At 37.4% G+C, this 21,916-nt stretch overlaps 1 protein-coding gene across 1 annotated transcript in view; it reads right to left on the bottom strand.

Annotated features, from left to right (window-relative positions):
• GREB1L (GREB1 like retinoic acid receptor coactivator) overlaps window positions 1-21,916 on the bottom strand; it is a 272,602-nt gene that overhangs the window by 64,069 nt on the left and 186,617 nt on the right. Inside the window, exons 8-13 of the mRNA XM_082640432.1 lie at window positions 11,304-11,432; window positions 8,222-8,338; window positions 7,501-7,620; window positions 6,332-6,469; window positions 4,567-4,752; window positions 51-377 (exon numbers count right to left, since the gene is read on the bottom strand). Coding sequence (XP_082496558.1) covers window positions 51-377; window positions 4,567-4,752; window positions 6,332-6,469; window positions 7,501-7,620; window positions 8,222-8,338; window positions 11,304-11,432 — 1,017 coding nt within the window. The remainder of the gene's footprint in view (window positions 1-50; window positions 378-4,566; window positions 4,753-6,331; window positions 6,470-7,500; window positions 7,621-8,221; window positions 8,339-11,303; window positions 11,433-21,916) is intronic.

The raw sequence follows: 21,916 nt of genomic DNA, 5'->3' as shown, positions 1-21,916 counted from the left end.
TTAGTATTATTCAAATGGACAGATGATGAATGAATGAAAAAGTTACTCACCTAATACTACCACACAAAACTCATTTCCTCTGATTTTCGATGCACAAATTGTCACAACATAATCTGGTAGTTTTTGATAGTGTCTCATTTCACTGAGAGTCCTCAATGTCTCTGAAATGCCCTCCGCCAAGGAGTTCTGGGTCACAATCACATGAACCAAGTCTTGAGATACGCTGGCAATTAATCTAGCCAGCCAGGGGAGTTGTCCTGGTGACACAGGTGTGCACTGACCACCCATCTGCAGGGCTCTCTCTCTCAGAGTAAATTCCTGCATAGCTTTCAGCATAATTTGCTCAAATTCTTCCCTGAGAGGTATCTGATCAGGACCTAAATTGAGGAGAATTACAGCTAGAATTTTTTTTTTTTAATCACAGCTAGAAAAGACACACACACACACACACACACACACAAACACACACATCAGAGTGCAGTCTATTCCAGCTGGCAAATAAGCTCTTTTTCCTGTAGTGGCCTCAAGTATACTGCCTCTACTAACCATTTTCCATTGCTAAATTACCTTCTCTCTTTTCTGTTTGCCTTGATACACGTTTTTTTAAAATGCAGACTTCTATTCTTGATATCTTTCAAAGAAGATGTGCTCAGAGACAGTATCAATTCCATCGTATGCCTTGGGAGATGGTCACTGAAGGTGGTATTTTTGTTGACATATTAAACTTGGCGCTACAGAAATAGTTAATGACTAACGAAGCAAGAAGCTAACCTACTTGTATATAATCAGCTTCAGGCTTCACTCATTTCTCATTTTATTCATAGGTACCTTAAAAAAACATTTTAATGTATTGCCTCTATACCTAATTTTGAGAATACTGTCCACGAGGAAAACTAAGTTTAATTATTTTTCACTCCCAATTTATATTTAGGCAGTTCCACGCTTTCCCCAGATAGAGAATGCTCTCATCACCTAGCTATTCCCCAGGGTTCTGGGTTAAGAATGGCATGTGGCCCTCTTCCCTGGCAGAGGTTATGGTTAAGCTTACATGGGTGATCTGTGGTCCCTGGAATTAGAGGTATTTTGTTTCTCTTTAGAAACTCAACCAGTCTTTTTGTTTGTTTGTTTGTTTGTTTTTTGGCCGAGCCGCGCAGCTTGTGGAATCTTACCTTCCCTACCAGGGATTGAATCCATGCCCCCTGCATTGGAGGCACAGAGTCTTACTCACTGGGCCGCCAGGGAAGTCCCTCAACCAGTCTTTAAGACAAAATAAGCAAGTCAGTGTCTGGCATCCAAGTGACACAAATGAATTCCTACACTTAGTTTAAATTGAAACCGGCAAGACGATGTTCACTCCTGCTACTCAAAGGCATTTCTTTTGCTGTGCAGACCTGAGATTTGAAACTCATCCTCCTGAAACAGATATAGACCCCCTCAGTGTCTGTGATCTGAGATCAAGCAATAGCTTCAGAATTCAAAGCCAAAATCCCCTTGCAAAGAATACAGGGATGAGGGACTGGACTTCTGTATGGGAACGAGGCACCTGAGTGAGTCAGAAACCTTTCCTTCCTCTAACGGGGGTTTAAGTGGCCTCCCTGGACCCTGCCCATCTTCTCAGGGAAAGTAAAAAAAATGCAAGTTTAGTAATGGATAGGATAAGGAAAATTAAATAAAATATCATACATTTTAAAAGTAAACAATTTTAATTGGAAAAAAACAGTTTTTTCCAGGATTGGCTGGAGCCAGAGGGAAGCAGGAGAGTGAAGTCCTCACAGATTTTTCTCTACTATACATGGAAAGAGGGCAAGAAAATGGCAATGCTTACATAGTGTTTATGTTTCCGTGCCTTCCCCAATCCCTTATTAGTGGATGTCTTATTATCACCTGGGAGCCACCAAAGCTTCTGATCTTCATTTAACTTTATCAACTTAGCACCACGGTTCGTGGCCACTGAGTACACACTTAGCAGTGAGCTCAAAGCGCAAGATCTGTACTGACTGCATGGAGAATAAGGGAAGATGCTCATGTACTTAAAGCTTTCTTCCATCAGAACAAATGACAGCTCAAAAGCATGTGGCTGTGACTTCTCCAGTTCCCTCCTGCCTCTCATAGACAATCTGAGGAGGCTGGTTAATAGGTGTGTCCATAAGGCCCCCTCCAAACTACCATGGAGTAACATTTTCTGTTAGGCAGCATAATTAATTCCAAATACAAAGGCATTCTGGGAAAATAAAATATCAAACATGTCCATAGCATTCTCGGTTGCCTTAAAACTCACTTTTACAGAGTTTTGACTGAATTACTGTTAGGAATTGAGAAATGGAGGAAAATGTATCAAAGTTTAAATGAGGTAAGAAACTTTTTAGAGTAAATTGCCCTGATTCCAATCACCTCCTGTCATTTCTGCATCCTTAGCCTTTACAGCTAAATTGCAGGAGCCTTTTCTCCACTTTTCACAAGCTTGATAATATATAGTAATTTTTTTCTTCAAATGCTTATCTCCAGTAACTCAGTGTAGCCCAGGCATCAGGTCTGAAGGCTTTTCAGATAGAGCCACCATAATAGGAAAAGACAAGGTTCCAACAGACTCAGAGTCCTCCAAGAATCTCTGGATTTGCTGATTTCATTATCTACTTCAAAAGATTTTCAGGTTGTGAAATAACAGAGACTTTTTTTTTAAAAGTGATTGTAGTGGAAAGGTCTGTTCTTTCTGAAAAATCTTGCTTTTCTTCTTCTCTGTTACCTTCAGATAACTGAGCCATCCAAGTATTACACCTGTCCTTTTAGAAGTTTGTATTTATTTTTTCAAATGTCAATTTATAATCTGTAGCATATGTGAAAATATTCTTGCTGCCTTCTTCAAAACTTCTGAAGGCCAAAAAAAAAAAAAAAAATTAAGGACTCCAGAAGAGTTAAAGAGAAGAGATGTCTCAATGTACAAAATTTAGATTAAGAAGAAGAAATATCTATTTATGTTGGACATTGAGAAACATAATTAATTGGTTGCAAGTAAAACTCTGGAGAGAACTGATCCTGCAGGGCAGAGAAGAGTTTTGTCTAATTGAATGGAGATTGTTCTATTTTTTAAGAAAGAGCTTTTACTAATTTAAGGAAAGAGGTTTTGTTTTGACCATTTAGTTCCTTTAATTAACTTGGACTTTGACTATTTAAATTGGTATTGAGGTTTTTTAAAATGCTATACTGATAGGCTTGGTTAACTAAAATAGCATTACTTTATGTGGCCTTATATAACTGATTCTGGATACATCTAGAAGCTAGTTTTTCATCTTGGAACACGGTTGAAAGTCAGTATGTACCAATTAAAATTATGACATCAAATATCAGACCTGGGTGATTTTTATAATTTTATTACCTACTAATAAAAATGATTAGCAAGTCCTAGATTTATCATGAAAGTGGCTCATGAGATACCTGAAGCCTTGCGAGTTTCAAAAGCCCGTGTCAAAGCAGATCCCATATCAAAGTAGATTCCATGTCAAAGCAGGCCTTTGGGCTCTCAGGGTACTAAGAGTTGCAGCCATGATTGCTAGCTGATGCTCCAAAGACTGAAGCTGAAGCGTGTGTGTGTGTGCGTGTGTGTGTGTTTAACATTGTTTGGCCCATGTTTTTTATTATTTAACACCAAAGTATTTTAAAACATTAAAAAAATTCACAAGAGTGCAGATAAAATTTTTAATGTGTAATTTTACATCTTGAACATTTTCCTAAGTAAATTAGTGGTTTGAAGTCCTGGAGTAGGTATATAATTAGGCTGCATATTAGATGGCCTACTGCAGTTTGCAAAATAAAGGACATTGCAATGTAAATGCTGCGGAGCCACTAAAGTACTGTCAGGGCACCTGCATACACCCACTGTGGGGCTCAGGAGGAGATATCAAATAGAGGAAGTGAAGGGTTCATGACCTAGGTATCCCCTTACCCTAAAGCCCAGAAAACCTTCCAGGGAGGTCCAAGTTACTACCTCAATGAAAGGAAGCAGTTTGGGACTACATCAAAGGGATGGAGCTGGAGAAGAAAAAAATGGGTGTAGGGGCAGTGGATAAACAAGATAAAAAGGCTAAGTGGAAAATTGGAAAATAATTGTCTAACACAATGGCTACATTTGCATTCCAGATGGTAACTGCACTTTCAGAAAGGTGGCTTGGCCTGACTCACAAGGGAGGTACCCATGGCACAGCCCTTGGACAGTCTGCCTACATCAACTACTTTGGAGACTTTAGGACCATTATGGCACTGGACACCAGGTGGAGCAATTTATCTCTTCTAGGATCCAAAGAAGCAAAGCCAGCAGCAAGAGAGGCTAGATCTGAGAGAAATAGGGGGGAGAAAAAGAAATAGGAAAGAGAAGGAAAGGAGTAGGAAAGAAATGGAGGAGAGGAAAGGGAAAAGCCATAGAGAATGGGGTTGAAGAAAAAGAATGTTAGACGTGAAAGAGGGGAAAGTAAGAGGTGGATAAATGTGAGAAAGTGGGTAAAAAAGGAAAAATGTATGTTCCAAAAAAGAATTAAAATCGTCGCCGTCAAATGATTATTGAAAATAGCTTACCCAGCCGCACGAGATACTGTATTGTCAGAAGAATCATGTTTTCCACGCTCAGGAGTTGGCTGCCAGTCAAACCTAACTGTTCCAAATCTTTGTTTTCCAACTGTGGAATCTTGTAGCAATTCACCAGCAGAGGACTCACAACAATGTCACCAACATTTCCATAGAAATAGGGTAAAGTGCCATAGCCTGCCCCAATAGAAGCAGGTCAGTAAAGTTCAACATTTCTTTTTGAGGTCCAACCAGGTATATTTGCTCAACTAGGATCAACGATGCTTAACAAAGTTCCCTGCCCTCTGAGATGGCTACCAAACAAATCACTCAAATATATCAATCCCAGGGAATTCATGCGAATGCTCTAAATTCTAAATTCTACCCTTTCATTAAATTAGAAGAACAAGAAGCAAAATACTCAAATTATATTAATACTCAAACTATATTATATAAGAGACATGTTAATATTATATCTCTGCCATAGAGGACTGATGAGAGTTTGCAGAAACATCTCTGTACCCTTTGTAAAACTGCAAGAATAAAATGTTTTCAGATAAAATTCCTGATCAAGTTTCTTTTCAGAAAAGAAGTCAGAAAACAAACAAACAGACAAGCTACAATAACATGTGTCACTTCTTAAGGTTTTCTTTTAAAAAATTTAAGCTAAATTCATTGATCAACAGCAATATTCTTCCAGTTGCAGGGACTTGGAGGTTCTTACTCTTTTTGCTATCTTAGCCATTTTTGTTGTGTTCTCTTCCTAATTGTCAGTAAACAGCCTTAAATCATCTTAGAAGTAGATAGGACACAAATGTGTTGAAAATACACCCTGTATTGGTGGTATGGTGAAGAGAACAGTCCCTCTGTGAGTCTTTCTAAAAGGCAGACACCAAAGGGTCCTCATGTTTTATGTATCTTTCCAAGGCTTAGTTGCACTGTGCATGCAATTCAAATGTTCAGTAAGAACTTCCTGACTATATGGAATTTAAACAACTGGGATTCCCCCTAGTGCCTATAGGTCCAGGAGCAGTGGATAGGGCAGCCTGATAAAGAACAGGGCTCAAAGCGAAACCATCCATGTCTGGCTCAAGCCAACTGCAAGAAACAGATAACACCTCACATAGACATACCATAAAGATCTAGTGGGCTTAAACACCCTATCTGTTTAGTCCCGAAGGTAAAGCCGGCAGTCTTCTTCTTCTGGCCTAGGCTAGCCCCCTGACGAGGGCGCTCTTGATGTGGGTATGAAAGGCTCTAAATTAGTCATGGCATCTAGGGACCCCTACATTTCTACACCTCCATTTATAGAGAGCTTGGAAAGGCTCTCACTCCTAAACGCTTCCCCATGGTTTAGATCTGCAGCTCTGGGGCCTCTTGGTTCTCCCAAGTGGGGCCTCTTCGCTGGCTCAGCTTGTTCCTTTTTTCTGCCGTTTGGCTCCCTTTGACTGAAATGAGCCCTCCCCAACCTTGTCTGCTCTCATCCACCCCTCAGTTCCCCAGCTGAAACATCACCTCTGAGATGAAGGAGAGCTTGACTGTGAACCTCTAGAATGCCCCACTAAAGAGTGCTCCTTGTGGGCAAAAAGACTTTGCCTTATTCCCAACTTCTAGTCCCATGTTTAGGATATCATGAAGGAGCTGACCAATAAGTGCTTAAAGAATTAATAGATGGATCAATAGATACCTTCATGAACACATGAATAGACACGCAATGAAATGGAGGATTGTTCCTAGATTCCAGCAGACACAGGTAACTTGGAATTCCTTTCCTTACCTATCAGGATTACTGGTCTAACTCCTGAGTTACTCAGCAGATTTTCAGGAACAATTACAGTTTCCCCTGCAGGAATGGGTCGAGGTTGTAAAATTCCAGTTAATGGGGTCTGTGGAACTGGGGCAGATAAAAGGGACTCTGGAAAAAAAGTTGTTTGACAAGAAGGATTAGATAGGAAGGATAAATGAAATATAGCTGAAATCAACACAGCGTTAATACTTTTAATATGCAAGTTTTATAAGTCTAATGGCTTTTTTATTAAAGTAATTTGTGCTTATTATATAAAATAAGAAGTGAGAAAAACAAACAAAAATATCAACCATTATCAAATCGTCTGGAGATAACTACTATTTAGAATTTTGGCAGTTTTTCCTTCTAGTTGTTTTTCCACATACAGTATTTTGGATTCTGTTTTGTATTTTATCTCCCCCCACCCTAGATTATCAAGGCATATCGACTCATTACAGAAAATGTGAAAAGTATAGAAAAGTGAGAATAAGAATAAATTCATCATTAATCAGTACTACCTAGAGGCAACCACAGTAACATACCGGCATAATTCTTTCTGTATTTATCATTTCTCTGTAGATTTTAGAATCATTTTTTAAACAAATGTAAATTTTTAAAGAACCCCATCTATGTCTTAGAATTGGTATATTTACATTTGTCTGTGTTTCATACAGCAAGGTAGATGAGCAGTTGAACATTTAATTGTAAGCACCAAATGGCCACAGCTTGGATATTATAAAGGAGAACCAGTTGGTTTTTCAGGATTCTGGTCACAGACTGAACCGTCCAATTCAGAAATAATAAGTAAAGGTCACATAAGGAACCAGATCACAGGAGGATACATCAAATACCACTATTGGCAAAGCAAGTTCATTTATGCTCTATAATGGCGGATTGGTAGCATCACGCCCTACATAAAGAGTGGTTTATTGATACTGTAGTGTAAAACAAAGATAGATGGTGAATCAAGATCTTTCGTGATGGCACATGTGCTTATAGGGATGGCAGATGTGATGGGGACAAAATATTAGCTGCTATAGTACTGGACACAAAAGTTAGTTAAGGAAATTTATTTTCAAGGGTTCATGGAAAGAACGAGAGTAGCAGATACCTTTGTTAATTTAAGGAAACTTAAAACCCATCTTCTGTTGAAATCTTACCAGTTCTTGAAAGAGGGCGAACTGCAGGAATAGGTACAACTAAACCAGGTTGGGGGACAGGTGACCCAGGATACCATCCTCGGTGTCGTTTCTTTGGTGGTCCAGAAATGAACATGGTAGCTGAATACAAAAAGAAAGATGAGCCTTGTCCTTAGTAATGGAAGAAGGGAAAGAAGCCAAAGTAACATAGGACCTTTACTATGATTACACTCAGAAAGTCGAAGTCACTTTTCTAGAGGTAAAGATAAAGTTAGAAAAGGTCACACACTAACAGCACTAACGGCTGCAGGCTGTTTTACAATGCACCGTTTCACCCAGAGTATTTCATCTGATTCTATCAACAATCAACAACGCTGTGAAGTTGTAGGACAACTACATTGTTATACCCGTTCTGTAGATGGTGAAAGGAAGGCTCACATTTACCCAGTCACACAGCAGTGAGGAACTCTGAACCCTGTACTTTGGTCATCAAAGCCCATGGCTTTTCAAGACACTTCTTATATATTTGTTTCAATGTTATTTCCTAGGTAGGCCTACCCTTGTAGAATCACCAAGATATGTAATCGTAATTGTTCATACCAATCATAAATTTTCAAAACATTGTACGAGAAGCTAAGGAAAAACTGGGAGTGTGCTGCCAGATAATTAATCATTCCAAACTCTCTGGAGCACTTCTTCCATAATTAAGTGCTATTTCAAAATTCTAAGATGGGTATTGTACCTTGGTCTCCTGAGGCAAAGCTAGGTCTTGGTGACAAAGAGTAATTCCCTGGGCGGGCTGGAGTGGAGCTAGACGCACTGCTCTTTCCTCCATGGCTACTGTTTCCATTAGCAGCATCTGTAGTACACAAGAGGAGCCACTCAGAACAGAGTCTGGGCAGGACACTGCTTTCTGTGATGCTACAACCATATGACAAACCTCACATAGGATTCAAAGAAATCCCACTGACGGAACAGCCCAGTTGTACATAGCCAACTACAACCATCAGAGTAGTACTTTAACTAACATGAAATGTCACCCAAAATAATTTTCTAGGACCCCAAGAGATCCTTCAGAATTATTTTCAGTGAAGTCTTTGGAGATGGTGGGTAGAAAAGAAGAGAAAACTTTTTTTTTTTTTACCTTTTATCATGGAAATTTTCAAACATATATAAAAGCAGAGAGAATGGTACATAAACTATGTACCCATCACCCAGCTTCAACATTTATCAACATGTGGCCAATCCTGCTTTATTTATACTCCCTATCTTTTCCCCCCACCCACATACACACATATGGGCTCTGGATTATTTTGAAGCAAACTCATTTGTCATATCATTTCATCCATAAATACTTTTGTATGTGTTTCTAAAAGAAAAAGACTCTTAAAAAACATAACTGGGTTTTTTTTTATACTGAAAATTAACAATGATCAATAATTTCTTAATATCAAATAACCCATCAGTATTCAAATTTCTCCCAATCAGCTCAGAAATGGCTTTTTACATTTCTTGTTCAAACTGGGTTTCAAAAAATATCCACACACTGAATTTAGTTGCTATGTCCCTTAAACCTCTTTTAATCTCTAGAATTCTTCTTTTTCTTTCTAGCAATTAATTTGCTGAAAACCTGGCAGAATTTCTCATTTCCTGTATTTTGCTGATTGGATATCCATGGTGTCATTTGATGTCTCCTCTAATTCCTAAACTAATCATTAGATAAAGATGTTTGCTCAGATTCAAGTCTGATTTTTTTTGGCAAGAGTATCTCATAAGTCCTGTTGTATACTTCCATTAAGAGGCACATAATGACCAGTTTTCTCTTTTCTTGTGATGTTAAGATTCATCAGTGGGTTTAAGAGTTGTCAGCCTAATCTTCAAGTTACAAAGTTGTTCATCAGCCTCTCATCTGATGGTTTTAGCAATCATGATGATTACTGCCAAGATCCATAATTTCATTAATTTTTCTTCTATGCTGTAAAAACTTGGACTCAGTTTGTTCCAGTCTGTAATCTAAACAGAAGGCAGATTCTGCAAGAATTGTTGGACCAGAGTAAGATCAAAAGTGGTCTGGATAAATTACGAAACCTCACTATTGGAAAGTTTCCAAGAATGATAGGTTCTCTTTCTCTTTATGTTTCTTCTACCTCTCTGACCATTTCTTTTTCTTAAACACTGAAACTTTCTACGGGTCTGCCTTTAGTTCATGTCTTGCCTTACCCCACGTGTCTCCTTGGCTGACGCTATTTACAGGGTGATTTTAACCATATGCTGGTGGCTCAACCTTATACCATTAGTCCTGCTTCCCCCTACGATAAGTTAAATTACTGTTGAGTAGCTCCACTTGGATGCCTCGTGGGTATTTCAAACTCGTCGTGTCCAAAATTGAACTCACAATCTCCTCCTGGGGAACCTGCTCCCCTTGCTGTATTCCTTATCTCAGGCAATGGTACTAACCATTAGCCCAGAAAGATGGACATCAACTGAGACCCCTTCTTCTGCTTTACGCTCCCATTAATCAGTCAAGTCTGCTCATTTTACATCCTGAGTAGTTCTCCAATCTGTCTCCTCCTCTCCAACCTATTTTCACCCTGGTCAAGGACCTCATCATTTCTCACCCAGACTATTGAATGACCTGCAACTTGTATTCCCAATGCTTTCTTTTTGCTGCCAAAATGATCTAGCTTAAGTTAAAATAAGACCATGTCACTCCCCTGTGCCACAAGTTATAGACTGAAATCCATACTTCTTATCCTGACCTCCTATGACCTTTCCCTTTTCTGCCTCTTGCTCACCTCCTGCTACTCCCTGAGTTTTACACTGTATGTTTCTAACAAGTCCAAACTGCTGGAAGTTCCTGCACATGTCATGCTGCTTCTTTCCTTTCCTTTTTCTTTCAAGCTTTGCTCCTGCTTTTCCCTGAATTTGAAATGTCTTTCCCCTATTCCCTGACCAGGGTTTGAACCCACGCCCCCTGCATTGGAAGCGTGGCATCTTAACCACTGGACCACCAGGGAAGTCCCCAAGAACTCATTCTCGATTACTCCCTAACATGCTGGGCTAACCCCCCCTCCTCTGTGCTCCCCTAGGATATTATGTATTTATTGCAGTACACTGAAAATATCTTCTTTTAGGTTGATCTCCTCTGCAAGGTTACAAGTACATTAGAGGTCAGGGATTGAGCCTTATTTATCTTAGTAGCTATCCCCAGTTCCTCAGTATAGCAGGTATCCAAGAAATTTTTATTGAACAGAATCAAGCTGCTTTGTCTCCCCTGTGTGCCAAATGTCATTCACTGACTCTTCTGTATGTAACACAGAAAACACAAAGCTTTGTACAAAAATGCGTTATAGTAGACAGCCCCACTTTTGCCTTCAACTGGCGAAGAAGGAGCTTCTGTTTTCTTCTACCAAATTGTCAATTAAATTTCACACAAGTCTTTTATGGACTAGGTATTTACCAAATAAATATAAGTGAGGTAGGGCTTCCCTGGTGACACAGTGGTTAGGAATCTGCCTGCCAATGCAGGGGACACAGGTTTGAGCCTTGGTCCGAGAAGATCCCACATGCCGCGGAGGAACTAAGCCTGTGTGTCACAACTACTGAGCCCGTGTGCCACAACTACTGAAGCTCGTGCACCTAGAGCCCGTGCTCCGCAACAAGAGAAGCCACCAAGATGAGAAGCCTGTGCACCGCAACAAAGAGTAGCTCCCACTCGCCGCAACTAGAGAAAGCCTGTGCGCAGCAACAAAGACCCAACACAGCCAAAAATAAATTAAAAATAACTTAATTAAAAATATATATATAAGTGAGGAAAACATCACCTGCAGCAAAAGTCTTCCCTACAACCTGCAAAGATAAAGCCAGTGGCTTCACAACACTCTTATTCCAGGTCAGGTCCTGAGCTCCACTTAAATTGATTGCAGAATTAGCTGGACTGAGAACCGGTGAATCTTTAAAATGAAAGAGGTTGTTCAAATTAGAAACTATATATGCAGGAAGGAAGTTAATTCAACAAGAGTAAGCTGAGAGAGACTATAGTAGACTATAGAATTTCAGTTTTTCCCTTGATCTATTTTAAGAAAGTCCATTTCTCTGTACATAGGTTTTATTTTCTTTTTTATGTATTTAACAAACACTCACTAGTGGGTACTATGTGTTAGGTGCTAGTTTTAAGTTTAAGCACTTTAAATATATCAATTCATCTAATTGCTATATGAACTCAATGAGGTTGGTACTATTACCTTAAATAATGGTAGCCATGTAACTTGGTCAAAGTCATATGATGTGGCATCAAGGATATCATCATGTGCCATATTAAAACTGTCTCCACAGTTTCCCTCAAAGCCATATTTTAATGAGATATATTTATCTCTATCCAGATAAGTTTGTCATTTGAAAAGTGTCGTGTAAGCTAAGTCATTGCAATATAGGGGAAAGAACTTTTCTCTGAAGAAAAGTTGCTTTAATATTTGGAATAAACTAGAATTTTTCCCTATGTAATACCAGAGACATCCAAAAGAAAATTCTTATTTGGCAGAAAAACCATATGGCATTTCAGAGGCAGGTTATGGGAGAGATAAAGACTCCAGGCAACTAGAGTTTTCCAAAATGAATATAACAGACTCCAAATCCCTGACTCTATACCAGCAGAACAGCTTAATCAGGTAACACAGGAAAGTGTCAAAGGGACTGTTAAAACTCTGAGAGTTTGAAAAACTCTGAGAGTATCCTGTTCTAAAGCACAGGATACTGATGGTGCTACATTAGAAATTATCTAAAATATTAGTGCTCATGCCACAATGTGATTCCTGATACATCTGATCAGTGCTTATCATAAGAACTCAAAAGACTGAAATGGTTCCCTACTGGCTCAGAAGAGTTATTTGCCTCCCTGAGGGCCTGACTGACATCAGGGAGTGATTTTCAGGTCTACAGGAAGAATAGAGGCCAGCAACTGCACATAAAAACATTATAAAGTGACAGGAAACTGAAAACAACCTGAGTTTTTCACGTATTAACAGAGAACCTTACAGGACAGGAATCCCAGGTAAATTTTGACATGTCACTACGCAGGTTGGTTATTACGTTTCAGGTCACAAATATGTTGTTTTGAGCAAGACCAGTAGCTTACTACACTAGCTTATACCTAGAATTTTAGCATATTTCTAACAGTCCAGGTGAGCATACAGGTGAAATCTGGTTAGCAAATTATAAAGGGTGGTAACCTTTTCAAGTCAATGAATTCAAATTAGCACAAACAAATATTTAAATAATAAGAAAAGGGTACAAAATCAATGTACAGAAATAAATCTTCCTATATAAAAACAATGAACAACATTGTAGATTAAAGGCCTAGGAATAAGCTTAATAAGAAATGTACACAACTATATGAAGAAAAATTTATCATATTTCTTATATAACGTCTGGGATTTGTTGTAACACATTGAGGGAGGGAGGGAGGGAGAGAGGCAGTAATACTGAAAATATGGCCATATGTTCATAATTATTTAAGCTGGGTAATAGGTCCACAGTGATGGTCCGTGATATTATTCTCTCTATTTTTAACTTTTCATATTAAAGATTTTTTAAAATTAAAATTTTTTTCTGAAGACCTTGAAAATAGGCCTGTACAAATGTTAAGACAACCAAGTTTCAGATCAGAAATATTCAATGTCAAAAAAATGCCAATCAATCTAAGTTAATATATAAATTTAATATGATCCTAGGAAAATACCAACAGGTTTAGGTATTATTAGAATTACTATTAGAATTATTAGTAAGTAAGCAAATTGTTTAAGTAAGCAAATTGATGTAATGTTGATATGAAAAAAGTAAGCACACAAGAATAGCAAGAAACATTCTGAAAAATAAGAGAAATGACAAGAGGCTAATAAGATATAATAAGACTTATAAAACCACAGTCTATAAAATACTGTGGTTCTGGTGCATTAGTAGACAAACAGAACAATGAAAGAAAAAAGACAGTAAGAAGCAGATGCAAATACACATAAGAATTTAGTATAAGATAAAGGTAGCAGCTCAAAGCAGCAATGAAGATGAACCATTCAATAAACTGTGCTGTGGCAATTGGACATATAAGAAAAAAATTAAGTTGGATCTACAACTTACACCAAGTACCAAACAAAATCAAATGGACCAAAATTAGAAACTTAAAAACTGAAGATACAGAAATAATAGGAGAAAACATGGGAGAGTCAATTATCACCTTGAAATGGAAAAGGCCAAACTATTGTTCAAAATGCAGAAGCCATAAAAAATTTATATATTCAGCTACATAAAGCTTAAAAAATTCTGTATGACAAAACACACTATATATGCAAACAGTAGACAGAAGAGAGCTGAGTGACCATACTAATACTAGAAAAAATAGACTTTAAGAAAATATTATTACTAGAGAAGAAAAAGGACATTTTATAATGATAAAAGTGTCAATCCACCAGGAAGACATAACAATTATAAAAATATAAACATATAAAAAACAGAGCCCCAAATTCATGAAGCAAATCCTGACAAAACTGAAGAGAGAAATAGGCAATTTGATGATAACAGTTTGAGACTTCAGTACCCCACTTTCAATAATGGATAGAATAACTAGGGAGACAGTCAAGAAGGAAATAGAAGACTTGAGCAGCACTATAAACCAATTAGATGTAACTGATATCAACAGAACATTCCCTGAACAAAAGCAGAATATACCTTCTTTTCTAGTGCGCAGGAAACATTCTCCAGGATAGACAATATGTTAGGTGATAAAACAAGCCTCAATAAACTTAAAAGAATTAAAATCATACAAAATACAATCTCTAACCTCAATGGAACCAAATGAGCGATCAGTAACAAGGAAATTTGAGAAATTCACAAATTTGTGGCAATTAAACAATGCATTACTAAATAACCAATAGATCAAAGAAATCACAAGTGGAATTAGATATCACTTTAAGATAAATGAAAATGAAAACATGACAATTGAAAACTTATGAGATACTGTTTAAAAAGTGCTTAGAGGAATATTTATGGCTGTAAATGCCTATATTAAAAACGAGGACTTCCCTGGCGGTCCAGTCAGTGGTTAGGACTCAGAACTTTCACTGCTATGGGTCCCTGTTCAATCCCTGGTTGGGGAACTAAGATCCCACAAGCTGTGCAGCATGGTCAAAAAAAAAAAAAAAAAAAGAAGGAAGAAAAGGCAGAAGATCTAAATAGATATTTCTCCAAAGAAGACATACAGATGGCCAAAAAGCACATGAAAAGATGCTCAATATCGCTAATTATTAGAGAAATGCAAATCAAAACTACCATGAGGGGCTTCCCTTGTGGCACACTGGTTGGGAGTCCGCCTTCGGATGCGGGGGACACGGGTTCGTGCCACGGTCCGGGAGGATCCCACATGCCGCGGAGCGGCTGGGCCCGTGAGCCATGGCTGCTGAACCTGCGCATCAGGAGCCTGTGCTCCACAACGGGAGAGGCCACAAGAGTGAGAGGCCTGTGTACCGCAAAAAAAAAAAAAAAAAACCTACTATGATCCTCACACCAGTCAGAATGGCCATCATAAAAATGTCTACAAACAATAAATGCTGGAGAGGGTGTGGAGAAAAGGGAACCCTCCCACACTGTTGGTGGGAATGTAAATTGGTACAGCCACTACGGAGAACAGTATGGAGGTTCCTTAAAAAACTAAAAATAGAGTTACCATATGATCCAGCAATCCCACTCCTGGACATATATCTGGGGAAAACCATAATTTGAAAAGATACACATGTACCCAATATTCATTTCATCACTATTTACAATAGCCAAGACATGGAAGCAACCTAAATGTCCATTGACAGATGAATGGATAAAGAAGATGTTGTACATATATACAATGGAATATTACTCAGCCATAAAAAAGAATGAAATAATGCCATTTGCAGCAACATGGATGGACCTAGACATTATCATACTAAGTGAAGTAAGTCAGAGAAAAACAAATATCATATGATATCACTTGTATGTAGAATCTAAAAAAATGATACAAATGAAATTATTTACAAAACAGAAACAGACTCACAGACTTAGAAAACAATTTATGGTTACCAAAGGGAAAGGTACGGGGGGAGGGATAAATTAGGGGTTTGGGATTAACATATGCACACTACTAAATATAACATAAATAATCAACAAGGACGTACTCTATAGCACAGGGAACTCTACTCAATATTCTGTAATAAATTAAATGGGAAAAGAATCTGAAAAAGAATAGATATATGTATATGTATATGTATGTGTATAACTGAATCACTTTGCTGTACATCTGAAACTACCACAACATTGTAAATCAACTATACTCCAATATAAAATAAAAATTTTTAAAATAAATAAATGAAAAGGAAGAAAATCTCCAGTAAAAAAAAGTAAGAAAAGTAAACTAAACCCAAAATAAGCAGAAGAAAGGAAATAATAAAGACTAAAGCAGAAATGAATGAAGTAGGGAATAGAGAAACAATAGTGAAAATCAGCAAAACCAAAAGTTTGTTCTTTGAGTAGATCAACAAAATTGACAACACTTTAGCCAGAATGACCAAGAAATAAAGAGAAAAGATGCAAATTACTAAAGTCAAGAGTGAAAAAGAGGGCATTGCTAGCAAACCTACAGAAATAAAAAGAATTATAGAGGAATACTATGAACAATTGTATGCCTTTGTTATGGACTGAATTGTGCCCCTGTCCCCACAAATCATATGTTGAAGCCCTAACCTCTCTTAGAATGTGACAGTATATAGAGTCCTTAAAGAAGTAATTAAGGTTAAATGAGGTCATAAGGGTAGAGTTCTAATCTAATATGACTGGTGTCCTTTAAAAAAGAGGAAGAGACAACAGGGATGTGCATGCACAGAGGAAAGGCCATGTGAGGATATAGTAAGAAGGCAGCTGGTTATCTGCAAGCCAAGGAAAGAGGCCTCAGAAAAAAAAAAACATCCTGCTGCACCTTGATCTTGGACTTGCAACTTCCAGAACTGTGAGAAAATTAATTTTTGTTGTTTAAGCCACTCAGTCTGTGCTATTTTGTTATGGCAGCCCTACTTAACTCATAAAGACATCAAATTAGATGACTCAGATAAAATGGACAAAAAGGAAATACTAAGGAATACACTATAAAACTACTAAAGTAATACATGAATTCACCAAAGTTTCAGGATACAAGATCAATATACAAGTCAATTGTATTTCTATGCACTTGCAATGAACAACACAAAAATGAAATTAAGATTAAAAGTTCCATTTACAATAGCATCAGAAAAAATAACTACTTAGGAATAAATTTAGTAAGAGAAGTGTAAAACTTATACTGTGAAAACTATAAAACATTGTTAGAAGAAATTTTTAAAGCCCTAAATAAATGGAAAGACATTCCATGCTCATGGATTGGAAGACTTAACATTGTTAATATGGCAATACTTTTCAAATTGTTCTACAGATTCAATAGATTCAGCAAGCCATAACAAAATTCAAGCTGGTTTCGTTGTAGAAATTGACAAGTTAATTCTAAAATTCATATGGAAATGCAAGGGGCCCAGAATAGCCAAAATAATCTCAAAAAAGAAAAGCAAAGCTAGAGGATTCATACTTACCCATTTCAGAACTTCATACAAAGCTACAATTATCAATCAGTGCAGCACTGGTATAATGAAAGATGTACAGATCATTGGAATAGCATTGAGAATCCAGAAATAAAACCTTATATTTAATGGGCAAATGAATTTTGAAATGAGTGAGTGCCAAGAAAATTCAATGTATTAAAAAATAGTCTTTTCAACAAATGTTATGGGAAAACTGGATATCCACATGCATAAGAATGAAGTTGGACCTCTTCCTCACACCATATACAGAAATTAACCAAAAATGGATTATAGATCTAAATGTAAGAGTTAAAACTATAACACTCTTAGAAGAAAACATAGCAGTAAATCTTCATGGCCTTGGATTAAGCAATGGTTTCTTAGATGTGACACCAAAAGTACAAGCAACAAAAGAAAGAAAAAATAGATGAATTGGACTTCATCATGATAAAAAAATTTTGTGCTTCAAAGGGCACCATCAAGAGAGTAAAGAGACAACTCATAGAGTGGGAGACATATTTGTAACTCATATATCTGGTAAAGGACTTGTATCCAGAATGTATAAAGAACTCTTACAACTCAATAATAGAAAGACCAATAACCCAACTGAAAAATGGGCAAATGATTTGTAATAGACACTTCTCCAAAGAAGATGTACAGATAGCCAATTAGCACATGAAAACATGCTCAACATCATTAGCCATTGGAGAAACACAAATCAAAACCACAATAAGATACTACTTTACACCCACTAGGATGGCTAAAACAAAACAAGACAGACAATAACAAGTGTTGACCAGGATATGGAGAAATTGGAACCCTCACACATTACTGGTAGGAATGTAAAATGGTGCAGCCACTTTGGAAAATAATTTCTCAAATGGATAGACACAGAGTTACCATATGACTCAGCAATTCCACTCCTAGCTATAAAATGAGAGGGAAGTGAAAACACATGCCCATACAAAAATCTGTACCCAAATGTTCATAGCAGGATTATTCATAATAGCCCCAAAATAGAAACAACCTAAATGTCCATGAACAAATAAATGGAAAAATAAAATATGGTATATCCATAAAATGGGATATTTCAGCAGCAAAAAGGAATGAAGTACTGATACATGCTACAACGTGGATGAACCTTGAAAACATTATGTCAAGTGAAAAAAGCCAGTCACAAAAGGCCATATGCTGTGAGCATGTAGTCAGGAATCACAGTTAGGCATTAGGTAAGGTCAGAGTTAACTTTCCAAAATGTAAATCCTTTTATGTTATTCCCTAATCTTTACCACCTTGCACATGCTTCTATTCTTGAATTTATCAGGTATGGTGACATTGGCATATTCAGCATTTAACACTAGTGGTTTTGATTATTTGGGAGCAGCCCCAATGTCCAAAATGCAATAACCTGTGATCTTGCTCAGACATGAATCTGAACTGTAGGCTGTTGTGCAGAATCTGGTGCTTAGATAGTGAGTAAGAAGCTGATTGCCCAGCATCTGTATCTCACCAAGGCCTGATTATCTCTACTAGTGAACTTGTAAGCACTGGAGGATTTGCAAACTTGGAAAATTCCTTGAGCAAGTCACAGCTCTATGCTCTATGTTGTAGGAGTTTGTAATTTCCTATTTTTCCCACTAGGTCATGAGCTCCTTGAGGGCATTCCCAGATCCTGGCACAATGTCTGCCACATCATGGTTAAAGAAATAGAGTGGAAAAAGAGAAGCCAAAACGACTTCCTTATCCTCTTTATACAATAGTTCAATAATTCTCTGTTAGTGCAAAATCACTGGGGGGGGAAAACTTTCTAAAAAAGGGAGCAATGTGGACCTCCCTGCTGGCGCAGTGGTTAAGAATCTGCCTGCCAATGTAGGGAACACGAATTCGAGCCCTGCTCCGGGAAGATCCCACATGCCACGGAGCAACTAAGCCCGTGTGCCACAATTACTGAGCTTGCGCTCTAGAACCCACGAGCCACAACTACTGAGCCCGCATGCTGCAACTACTGAAGCCTGCGCTCCTAGAGCCTGTGCTCCACAACAAACAGAAGCCACCACAATGAGAAGCCCACACACTGCAACGAAGAGTAGCCCCCTCTTGCCGCAGCTAGAGAAAGCCATTCACAGCAACGAAGACCCAAGACAGCCAAAAATAAAACAAAATAAATAAATTTTTTTAAAAGGCAGCCATTTAAGTAGCAAGTTGAAAGAATCTGAATTCTGGTTTTCTCACTTAATAACTCTTTTTTAAAAAAAACAAAATATTAACCTTTTCTGAGATTCTGATTCACGATCTGCAAAATGGTCCTAAAACTTACCTCATGGTAGTGATTAACATATTTAGCAAGTGCCTAGAACACAGTAGATATTCAATAAATATTTGTCTTGCTAAATCTTAAGTGTTTTCCAGATGCTTGAGAGCTTAAATCTTTACAAGCTCTCTTTTTGCCCTTGGCACCTGTATTAAACTTAGCCTACATAATTTGCTTCTTTCCCGAGTAAAGTACTCTGGACCTATTTTCACATTCAGACTGCAATTAATGTTCTTCTAATAAGAAACAATATTTCTATCAATGCATGCTGAGGCTGCATCATTTATTTGTCAGCCATATTTCACTTTTGACTCAAAAAGTAGTATTTAATTAAAACATGATAATTAAAACACAATTACCCCTATAATTAATGTTAAATCAGGTATCTTCCTAACCTGTTCTTACACTATTCATTTTTTAAACAGCCTTATTGAGGCATAATTGACAATAAATAGCACATACTTAAGGTATGCAATCTGATAAGTTTTGACATATATATATACTTGTGAAACCATCACCACAGTCAAAATAGTGAACACATTCATCACCTCTAAATCTCCTTGTCATCCCTCTTTCCTGTGTTTTCCTTGCTCTAAACAATCACTGATCTGCTTTATTTATTTATTTATTTGGCCATACGGCTTGTGGGATCTTAGTTCCCGACCAGGGATTGAACATCAGCTCCCAGCAGTGGAAGCATGGAGTCCTAACCACTGGACTGCCAGGGAATTCCCTGAGCTGCTTTAGATTAGTTTGCATTTCCTAGAGTTTTATACAAATAGAATTATCTTTTTCTTTTGTCTGGCTTCTTTTGAGTGAATTATTGCCTTAATCATTTTGAAATCCATCCATATTGTTATGAATATCAATAGCTCATCACTATTTATTGAGTTGTATATAACAACTTATTTATCTGTTCACCTGGATAAACATTCACCTGGATGGACATTTGGGTTGTTCCCAGTTTTTGGCTATTACAAATAACGCTGCTATGAACATTTGTGCACAAATGTTTGTGGAATATACTCCTTTTCTCTTGGGTAAATATCTAGGAATGGAATGGGTAGACTATCTGGTAGGTGTATGTTTAACTTTTTAAGAAACTGTCAAACTGTTTCCCAAAGTGGTTTTACTATTTTACATTCTCAGCAGTGTACAAGAGTTCCAATTCCTCCACACCCACACCAACACTTGGTATAGTCAGTCTTTTAATTTTAGCCATTCTAAGTATGTGGAAAATTCCATTGTTGTTTTAATTTGCATTTTCCCAATGACTAATGGTGTTAAGCATCTTTTCATGTGCTTAGTTGCCATCATATATCTTTTGCACATTTTAAAAATTAGGTTATTTTCTTATCATTGAGTTTTTAAAAGTCTTTTTCTGGATATGATTCCTGTATATGCTTTGCAGAGAGTTTCATCCAGGCTGGGGCTTGTCTTTTCTTTCTCTTAACAGTGTCTTCTGAGGAGCAGAAGTTTTAAATTTTAATGAAGTCCAATATATCAATCTGTTCTTTTATGGTTTGTGCTTTTCATGTTGTATATAAGAAATCTTTGCCTAACCCAGGTCACAAGTATTTTTTTCTACCTTTTCTTTTAGAAGTTTTATAGTTTTCAGTTTTACACTTAGACCTATGGCCCATTTGAATTATCTTGTATGTGGTATGGATTGAAGTTCATGTTTTTTCATATTTACATCCAAGTGTTTCAGAACCACATGTTAATAAGGTTATCCTTTCCTCACTGTATTGCCTTCTGTCTTTGTTAAAGGTACATACACGTGTGTTTGTTTCTAGACTTTCTATTCTGTCCCATTGATCTATTTGTAGAATATCTTCACACCAGTACCATGCTGTTTTGATTACTGTCACTTTATAATAATCCTTGAAATCAGGTAGTGTTAGCCTTCCAACTTTTTCTTTCTTTTTTCAGAGTTGTTTTGGCTATTTTAATTTATTTGCATTTCCATATAAATTTTAGAATTAGCTTCTCAACTTCTAACAAAAGAAAAAAAAAGCCTCTGAGATTTTGGGTTGGATTGTGTTGAATCTATAGGTCAATTTGGAGAAAACTGACATCTTAACAATATTAGTCTTCCAACCCATGAACAAGAGATGTCTCTCCAATTTATTTAGGTCTCCTTCACTTTCAGCATTGTTTTCTAGTTTTCAGGGCACAGTTCTTTCATACCATTTGTCAGATTTATCCCTAAATATTTCATGTTTTTTTTTTGTTTGTTTTGTTTTTGTGGTACGCGGGCCTCACTGTTGTGGCCTCTCCTGTTGCAGAGCACAGGCTCCAGATGCGCAGGCTCAGAGGCCATGGCTCATGGGCCTAGCTGCTCCGCGGCATGTGGGATCTTCCCTGACTGGGGCACGAACCCGTGTCCCCTGCATTAGCAGGCAGACTCTCAATCACTGTGCCACCAGGGAAGCCCTTTTTTTTTTTTTCATGTTTTTAATGCTATTATAAATGGTAGTTATTTTAAAAATCTTAATTTCTG

Source organism: Mesoplodon mirus (assembly GCF_964341445.2).
Source record: "Mesoplodon mirus genome assembly, chromosome: 13".
Lineage (NCBI taxonomy): Eukaryota > Metazoa > Chordata > Mammalia > Artiodactyla > Ziphiidae > Mesoplodon > Mesoplodon mirus.
This window is presented reverse-complemented; position numbering and strand designations above follow the sequence as displayed.